This window comes from Octopus bimaculoides, chromosome 13 (assembly GCF_046866305.1).
Source record: "Octopus bimaculoides isolate indiv1 chromosome 13, ASM4686630v1, whole genome shotgun sequence".
Taxonomy (NCBI): domain Eukaryota; kingdom Metazoa; phylum Mollusca; class Cephalopoda; order Octopoda; family Octopodidae; genus Octopus; species Octopus bimaculoides.
Window position 1 is genome coordinate 31068298 of NC_142940.1, and position 10000 is coordinate 31078297.

The following is a 10000-nucleotide window of genomic DNA, read 5'->3' on the forward strand; positions in this document are numbered from 1 at the left end:
TGATTATTGAATGTTTATTATTTTGATATTTTGATACTTAAAAAAATTTTTCTATCTTTATAAAATAAGTATTTCATATAAATTCATTTGATACTTATTGTTGGCTGATATATATATTTATTTATTTTAATTATTGACCTGATGATTAGCTATATTTTTGAATAGAATTTATTTTCGATAATTTCAATCGATTTTAATCGATTTAAATTTCCTTTCTATTTGAAAATTAGTTATGAAACACGTGTAGTCATTTTATTATCTTTATCTTATGATATTTACTTTGTTTTATATTATACTCATTTATTGTGCTTTTAATTATTAATTTTTCTATATGTGATAGTGGATTTTCATCGATGAGTTCTTGAAACTTGGTTATTTTGCTTAAAACTATATATTTTATATATATATATACATATATACAAATATATAAATATATATTATTATTTTGTAGCTTCAGCTCAGAGCTGTGGCCATGCTGGAGAACTGCCGTTTTGCTATACTGTTATTACTGAGAGCGTCCTCTAATATGTGGCACTTGGTGAAGAATGGAGTTTGTTGTAGCTACCCTCATTTGCACCTCTTGCTGTGAGGTAGGTTCATCTGGGACTCTTGACAGGAAGTGATCCAGCCTTGATTTGATAAAGCCTACATCTACTTTGTGCAGGTTCCTCAGGCTCTTTGGGAGAATATTAAAAAACTGTGGGCCCCTGAAACCCAGGTTCTTGCAGTAACTGGTCCTGAAGCATGATAGCATTGCTAGGATCTTTGGCACTGTGCAGTGTTGACCTTTTCTGGCATTATTGTTGCTTTCAATGCCAAAATTTGGCACAATTCCTTCCAGGATCTTCCAGATGTATATTATGCATACCTCTCCTGTCTTCACTCCAGGGAGTAGTGTCTTAGCTGTTTCAGCCTTTCCCAGTAGCTGAGCTGTTGCAAAAAGACAATCTTCTTTGTGAAGCTTCGCTGGATTGCTTCCATGTCCGCTATTAATTTTACACTGTTGGGTGACCATAGCTGGGAGCAGTAATCCAAGCAACTGAGGATGAATATCCTCTAGAGGACCATTATGGTTTCCTTTTCTCTGGTTCTGAATGTTCTCAGGATCCATCCATCCAGTCTCCACTTTGTCGCCATCCTGGTAATGTGCACTTGGAAAGAGGTATCATCACACATGTCAATACCCAGGTTCCTCACTGATTTAGGCTCTGGGATTGTAATTCCCTGTGGACCAGTGTACCCTGTAAGTTTCATATTCATCCTTGGGTGCTGGTAGCGCAGGGCTTGGTATTTTTGAGCATTAAACTGCATATTATTATCGTCAGCCCATCTGTAAACTGAGTCCAACACTTGCTGCAGATGTGCAACATCGCTGGGGTTAAGTATTTTCTGTGAGACTTTTGTATCGTCTTTGTTGCTAGCAAGGGTGACTATCTGGGCAGTTGAGGGCATATCTGAGAGTGCCACTATGAAAAGCAGTAGTCCCAAGACAGTGCCCTGTGGAACACTGCTCACTATTTGTGTTTTCATTGATGTGGCTCCATTGGCCACTACTACCTGACTTTCAGAAAGTCATGTAACCACTCTCCAAGTTTTCCAGCTATACCAAGATCATGCAGTTTGTGGCATATCATACCTTGATCCACTTTATCGAAAGCTTTTGCAAACTCAAGGTATATTACATCCACCTTTGAGTTGTTGAGTAACTGCCTCAACACCCAGTCATAATGTTGTAAGAGCTGCATCAGACAGCTCCTATCTGGTCGAAAGCCTTGCTGGGTATCACTAAGCAAGTTTGTTTTCTTCAAGGAATGCGATTAGTTTCCCTCTGACTATCCATTCCATGACTTTGCTGATGTATGAAGTCAGAGATAGGTCTTTAGTTTTTGGCATCTGCTCTGCTTTCCCTTTTATGGATTGGGCATATTATTTCCTCCTCCAGCTTGCTTGTCAGTCTGCCATTTGCAAGAAAGCTCTGGAAGAGAATCTGGAGAGGTTTTGCCTGGGCACGCTTGTATAACCTACCACAGCTCTATGGGATGGAGTACACACAGTCTTTGGTCATATTCTCTTCCATTCGTGGTTTTACTCGAAGGAGATATTTGCAAAGTGTTGTATTACTCTTGAATACTGTCCTGATGTCATATGGGCTGCATATCTTTTGTAACTTAGCAGCTGTGGTAGGTTATACAAAGGCGAAACATGCCGGCCCCTCAAAATAAGGGGAGATGAATATTGCAAAGCTGTGACATGAGGAGATATTGATAAATCGGGTATAGCTGATCATGTATGGAAAAATGGAGACCACCTCCCCCTGTGGTTGAACTCAAAATAATAGATAGAGAACACCACAGGAAAATACCAAAACTAAAAGAAGCAGCACATATGTTAGGACACAACAACCTCCTAAGCGAACCGAGTGCAGATATGAGCAGCATATGGGAACCGGTATTAAAGAAGGAAAGGAAAATATTATACTTATAAGCCCTAAAATTCACTCCATAATTGCCCACGGGCATATGTCGTTGTGGTTAAGAGCGCAGGCTACAAACCCCAAGATTCTGAGTTCGATTCCAGGCAGTGACCTGTATAATAATAACGTCAACAAGTACCTTAGTAATGAGAACCTAGGTTCGAATTTTCCCCCAGACACCTGATAAAGGCTGGAGGGTATATCAGCTGAAAGGTTGTGTTAACAACAAAGAAGATGAGGACAAATATCAGTCAAATGTAAATAATGTGAAAAATATTTGAAAATGGGGGTGGGGGTGAAATTGCCGAGGGTTCCACATCCCCCCACCCCGTTTCCCGGACCCCCAAAAGGGGGGGGGGGTCACCGGAATTCAGTCAACGAAAAGAAAAAAATTCCAATGATTCCGGGATAGCGGGGTGATTTCCACCCCCTCCCCACTACCACCACCTTTTTTCATAACAAAAATAAGTAGTTTGCAGCATATTAAGAAATCAGGGTACTTGATAACATGCAAAAAATCAGAGTTTTTTTTTGTTTTGTTTTTTTAGTGAAAATCGTGCGGATAACAAGACCAAGATTCACCTGTTTTGTCAAAGACAGACCTATGGTGTTAAGCTTCAGAAGGTACGTCAGAAGCTTTTTCTGACTTATAACTTTCCCACTTTATCCTTGTTTTATTTATTTATTTGGTACAACTTAAATATAGAGGTCACTTAACGGTGCTACTTAAATATAGGTGTTACGAACAAAACATTTTAAATGTACGCTGTGTAGACGTGTAATGACATCATAACCCTAACCCAAAGACTAACTTTCCCCTTCATATAGTTACGTAGATACATCGGGACCTTTGCATTTAAATACTGACATTTACTTTTTTATTAGTCTCCTTACTTTATTTATGTTTTTAAAGACAACTGGGTGTGATTTAAAAGATGATTTAGCTGTTGCTTGGAGCACATCGAGCGATCGCGTCTTGTTATTTACATCCTTATGAAATAGTTTGTTATGCATTTATCATTTATAATATTTCGCTCCACATTAAAGTTTACAATACCACTTTGTATTAGAGAGAGACAGAAGAAAAGAGACTAACCTTGTTGTGTTAAGAACAATTCGGTGCCAAGAAAACAAATAACAAACAGGAACACTAATGTAGCAGCCATGATCGCTAAGCCTGCCTCAGCCAGGAAATGTTACTGACGGTGTAAGAGCAATTTTATGACAATATTTTATTTGTTCCTACAAGATAATTGCTATAAGCAAAATTATAAACAAGGATAAGAAGGTTGATTTTAAATTTGAGTGCATAGCATCACATCTCAGGGTGGGAGCTAGTCGATGCCATTCACTCCAGCATTTGACTGATAGTGTATGTGTGTATGTATGTATGTACCTATGTACGTATGTTACGGCTCTCTTTCAGTTCTCGTGTATCGAATCCATTGGCCGGGGCCAAAAGGACATTTCCCCAAAAAGTGGCTTGGTGGGACTGAACGCGATATCATATTGATGGGAAGCGATCTTTTTAACCACTCATCCGTGCCATACATACTCTTTTTTTCTTTTTTGTTTCATGCATTGCGGGCATGCTGGGGTACTTTTTAGTCGAACACACACACACCACACACACACATTTTCATATACACACTTGTGTGAGTGTTTGTGAACGTGTATATGTATCTGTGTGTAAGAACTTGGTTTAATTTCACAAGGGTCGGCTGTTACCCGGTAAATTCTTTGAACTAAATCAAGTTATAAAGGAAATAGATATTTTGTTGGAATATTATAACGAAACCAAAAAAGCAAAGAAACAAACAAATAATTCTGTTGTTTCTGTTGAAAGTGAAAATTTTGCGATCTGGTTTAATTTCTTCCAGTCGATTGAAGTTTTCAGATTTTCTCCAGATTATTTTTCAAAAATGTAGTGTTGATATAGATTTGTATGCTGATGCATATCTAGATAAAATGAACTCGTTTACATTTTTATCTGGAAATTAATGATAAATAGGTGCAGGATTGCTTCTCAGTCTTGTGGCTATGATCAAGGTCTAATGGAAAGACTTCCGCCCGTCCCCACCCCCATTTTCTCCCAAATTTATTTATTTTTGCAATTTTTTTTTTGCCTAAAATCTCCGTTTTCGGAAAATTGCCAAAAATCGGCATTGTGAATTTTTCCCCAACACTAACCCTAAAACCCTAATCCTAACCCTAAAACCCTAACACCCTAATCCTAAAACCCTAACCCTAACACTATCCCTAAAATTGTAACCCTAACCCTAAAACCGTGACCGTAACTCTTTTTACTCTTTTATTTGTTTCAGTCATGAGAATGTGGCCATGCTGGAGCACCGCCTTTAGTCGAGCAAACCGACCCCAGGACTTATTCTTTGTAAGCATAGTACTTATTCTATCGGTCTCCTTTTGCCGAACTGCTAAGTTACGGGGACGTAAACATACCAGCATCGGTTGTCAAACGATGGTGGGGGGACAAACACAGACACACACATACACACACACACACACACACACACACACACACACACATATATATATATATATATATATATATATATATATATATATATAGTGAAACTACCTACCGCCATTAGATACAAAACTACTATCGCCATTCTTCTCATTTAAATATAAATAAACGCGGGCGTAGCAGAGAACCCATTCCTTGTCATCACGTGACTGATTAATATTCGAATCGGCAACTTCTTCGAACCGTTCCCGCCAGAACGCAAACTGACCAATCACAGCCCTTAATAAGGTCACGTGATAGAGTATATTTCTGATATCTGGTAAGCCGATAATTCTTTATAAATAGATCAACTCATAGCCAACAAATTTGTCTCGGTCCAGTTTCTCTTAGAGACTGTTCCGTGTACCACACGACAGCAGCAGCAACAATCAGCCAGCGACCACTTCAACAGCTTCGTCCAGCCAACGATGACCACCGCCGTCGCCATATCAGCAACACGTTTCTACGACTACTACCAAGCAGCCTCAATCACCACCAGCGTCAACACGACTTACTATGTACACCAAACCAAACCTCCGCGGCACATCTCTCTTTTCGATTCTGTTAGGTGACTCAGCTTCACCACAATAATAAACAGACAAAAGATTTTAGCCTGCGATAAACGTCTGTCCTCAAGGCCCTGGCATCGAAGCCGAAACACAACTAGTGATAAGCTCTGCCAAACGACGAACATCTGTATAACAAGAATCACGAATCACCACCAGCGTCAACACGACTTACTATGTACACCAAACCAAACCTCCGCGGCACATCTCTCTCTTCGATTCTGTTAGGTGACTCAGCTTCACCACGATAAATAAACAGACAAGAGTTCTCAGCCAGCGACGAACATCTGTATAACAAGAATCACGGCCCGGCATCGATGCAGCGACATCACAACTAGTGATCAGGTGTCCCACACTCAGCCTCCCCAACTTCACATACAGAACTTTTCCTAGAGTGTACTAAAAAACTGGTATAATTGCTCACGTGTTATTGACTCTTTCTCTGCTGTAATATTTCACATACACATACATGTATCACTCACACACATACTTTTCTTTGTACGACGGCCTGTCTTTGATTATGTTCTTATATGTCGCATTCACACTCTCACACAGACATACATCTTTAACGCCATAATAAATATCTCTGTTATTCATCTAATACGGTTGTGGTCTTTCATTACTGGTCATCTATGTTATCGTAGTATAACATATCATGTATATCATCTTCGATATATATTATTGTGTGTTCGACCGTGTGACACGTTTAAATAAAAGGAGTCCTCTGTTTTTCCATTCGTCACCATTTCTCCTTTTTTGAGTTCGCACGGTCGTTCCTTACATATATATACGACGGGCTTCTTTTCAGTTTCCGTCTACCAAATCCACTCACAAGGCTTTGGTCGGCCCGAGGCTATAGTAGAAGGCACTTGCCCAAGGTGCCATGCAGTGGGACTGAACCCGGAACCATGTGGTTGGTAAGCAAGCTACTTACCAAACAGCCACTCCTGCGCCTAGAGAAATGATTTGAAATTTTTGTCCGAATCATGACGTCCGTATTTTTCCGCATATTTAGGAAACAAAAATTCTTTAAAAAAAATTTTACAAAGATTTTTGGAAATTTTTTTCAGAATCATAGTCTCCGTATTTTTCCGCATATTTTGAAAAAAAAAAATCTGAAAAAGTTTAAAATGGGGGTGGGAGTGGTAATTTAGAAATGTCGATATTTGCCAATTTTTTTTTGCAGATTCGTATTCCCCGTAGCCGAAAAGGGGCGGGGTTTCGAAAAAAAATAATTTGTAAAAAGGGTGGTTTGTGGGGAGTGGGGGCGGAAGTCTTGCACAAATGGTTCCTAGTTCAGTCCCGCTGCATGATATCATGGGCTGACCAAAGCCTTGTGAATGAATTTGGTAGACGAAAACTGAAAGAAGCCCGTCGTATATATACATATATACTTTATAATCTCCTAATGTGCAGCATGGCGTGAAAAGCGGTCAGCGCTATAATAGTATGACAATAGGTGGAGACCGAAAAAATTCACAGTGGATCCGCAGTGGCATTTATGAGGCTCATAGACCTGGATGTCGTGGTTGTCTGCCCCACTCATAGAAACAGTACGGATGAAACCTTTAGATGGTCTCTCAACCTGCAAGACAAAATGTGGTGAAATCTTTCTCACACTATCCCATAACGTCTAAAAAGCAAAAGGGAAGACTCAGATCTGGAGGCCAAGCAGCAGGGCAACACTAATGAGCATGGATTGAGAATTCGATTGGCAACTTCTTTCTTCACGCATTAGTAAATTCCTGTATTTGTTTGTTATGTGCTTGCGCGCACGCATGCCTATTTGCATGTATGTTTCTTTGTTATCGATGACTTTTTTGTCTAAATCTTTCAGTGTCTGTAATGCACTTTCTATGTGAGTGTGTGTGCCTGTCTGTGTATGCTAGGAATTTCTTATATTTGTCCTAAAGAGTTGTATGAATGTGTGTAGGTACAAGTTACGTATTTTATGTGTAGTTCTGCGTGTTGTCATCGTTTCTTTGTAATTAGTAGCGGCAACAACATTTTGCAACGTTTTGGTGAATAAAACAAAGTATGGTCCAAGTGAATGGGCTTACTCTGAGTATGCGCCTCGAGAGTGGAGGAGAACTGCTAGGATGAAGGCGCTTGCCTTACTGGTCAGGATATCTGGGTATTTTTCTCTTTTTTTTTGGTAGGTTTCTATGAATACACCTCGGAGGTCTCTGTTTGGAAAACTTTTCTTTGAGTTTGTTTTTGTTTTTATTGTTTCTCTTGATTTTACGTTCTTTTATATCGAATTTCACTATCCTCTATCTTTTTATTATCGCTTGTGGTTAAGAAACAAAACATTATCATCATCATTATTATTATTATTATTTCTTTATTAAGGCCTCGTGAGATACAATGATATACAATGAGAATCGCAAAAAAGGGGCTGGCACAAATGCGTTTGAGATAAACGCAAAAAGTTATATAAAAGATGAAGGGACTGGTGAACGATTCATACAATTATAATGAGAACAAAGTTAAAAAATTATAAAAAATGTTATTCGGAATAAATGAAAAGATTCAATAACATACACTCATTAAAAACAAAATTAACCAAATTCAATTTTAAAAATTGCAACCATCATTACATAGTTAAGAAACCTCCACTTGTATTCATCAGGGAACTCCTAAAGAACATCTATTTTCTTCTTGTTCATAGCTGGAGTTTCCAAAATCTTCCACTGATAAACGATTTACAGTGGTCAATGGAGAGCATATATCATATATATAGTTGACATGTGTTACAAGGCGACATGCAACACATCGTAATGTTTGTCTGAAATGTGTACTAATCTGTCCTTTTGTTTTTCCCGATTGTTTTTGTTTTGTCTTTTACTTTCATCACATTTATATTTCTCTGCACCCAAAATAAGTGTTTGGCCGGAAGTATGACTAAATATGTCAGTCTGTGTTTTGGTTGTATTCCTGATCATGAAATATGTAGCAGACAATCTGTTAAGTTTTCGTTCAATTGAAGGAATATATATCATTGAGTGCTCCTTCCAGTTACTGTAATCGTGAGGAGTGGTAGCGCTCCACCATCCTTCCCCAAGTATAGATATGCTATTTCTTTATTTGTCCTCATTTGGGTTGGATCTAGGGACAAAAGGAAATTGTTTACTTTTACAAAATTCTTCCAGCTCTCTCTTTCTTTTTTTGTTCCTGTGATTTTGTCAAATCTAAACGCTCCGTCAGTAACGACAGACGAACAAAATAGATCAATTAACACTACTACATCATCCATTATCTGTCAGAATTGTCTCTGTTGTACAAATGTAAAGACAGACGAACTGTTGTTCGCCCGGCGTGCCAACAATTCTGCCATAATAATAATGATAATAATAATAATGATAATAATAATAATAATAATAATAATCCTTTCTACTGGAGGCACAAGGCTCCAAATTGGTGGGGTGGGGACTAGTCGATTACATAGATTCTAGTGTTTCACTGGTACTTAATTTATCGACTCCTAAAGAATGAAAGGCAACGTCGACCTCGGCGGGATTTGAACCCAGAATGTAAAGACAGACGAAATGCCGCCAAGCAATTCACTCGGCGTGCTAACGATTCTGCCATAATAATAATCATAATAACTCATTTACATTGACTCCGGTACTCAATTAGCTCTTATTTTATTGACCACGACAGAATGACACGCAAAACCGACCTTAGCGGGCTAACGAGTCTTGTCAGTTTGCCGTTTTTATTTGTCACATGAACAGCAGAAGAGGTAACTGTAAACTACTAATCACCAAAATCGATGGCAAGAGGAAAATCTACCAAAAAACAGTTGCAATATACATAAGATCAATTACGAAAAAAAAAAAAAATAATAATAAATGTTAAACAAAACCATCCAAAAATAATCGAAGAAAGACCATATCCGGAACAACTATCTCCCTTCCTCATGACTGAACTTCCGCAACTAGAAATCGTTGCTGTAGTGTGATCCAGTGTTTTATTCCCCTTGACACTATTTGCACCAACGTTTCATTTAGAAACAGCAGTGAATAATGCTCTTTTAAAAAGACGGTGACTGCTTTGACTCTCGGTGAGCAGTGGCAAAGAAAAGCATGTTAATTTAAAATCTTCATATGCATAAAATTGTATTCGAAACTTGATGCAGGTTGAAAACGAATCATATTTGAAAACAACGTCATAGAATATTAAACATATGTCCACTTGGTTCAAAAAGGGCAATCCTTCACATAGAGATGGTGGATTCCTCACTAACAAAGAGAAAAACATAATGATAATAATAATAATAATAATAATAATAATAATGATTTCTTTTATTGGCCACAAGGGCCCAAGCATGGCGGACAAATTCGCAGTACGGGTTACAGCACACAAAGCAAAACAAAAACAAAAAATACAAAACCAAATACAATCGGCAGACAGCTGAATTCGTCTTACACG

At 38.4% G+C, this 10000-nt stretch overlaps 2 protein-coding genes across 2 annotated transcripts in view; both read right to left on the reverse strand.

The window, feature by feature from the left end:
• Nucleotides 1-3657, reverse strand: part of LOC106881425 (uncharacterized) — a 25610-nt gene extending 21953 nt beyond the window's left edge. Inside the window, exon 1 of the mRNA XM_014931812.3 lies at nucleotides 3570-3657. Within this exon, the coding sequence (XP_014787298.1) occupies nucleotides 3570-3639 (70 nt within the window). The 5' untranslated portion in view covers nucleotides 3640-3657. The remainder of the gene's footprint in view (nucleotides 1-3569) is intronic.
• A 4233-nt stretch (nucleotides 3658-7890) lies between these two features.
• LOC106881424 (uncharacterized) overlaps nucleotides 7891-10000 on the reverse strand; it is a 13065-nt gene continuing 10955 nt past the window's right edge. The window contains exon 4 of the mRNA XM_014931811.3: nucleotides 7891-9810. Coding sequence (XP_014787297.1) covers nucleotides 9572-9810 — 239 coding nt within the window. The 3' untranslated portion in view covers nucleotides 7891-9571. The remainder of the gene's footprint in view (nucleotides 9811-10000) is intronic.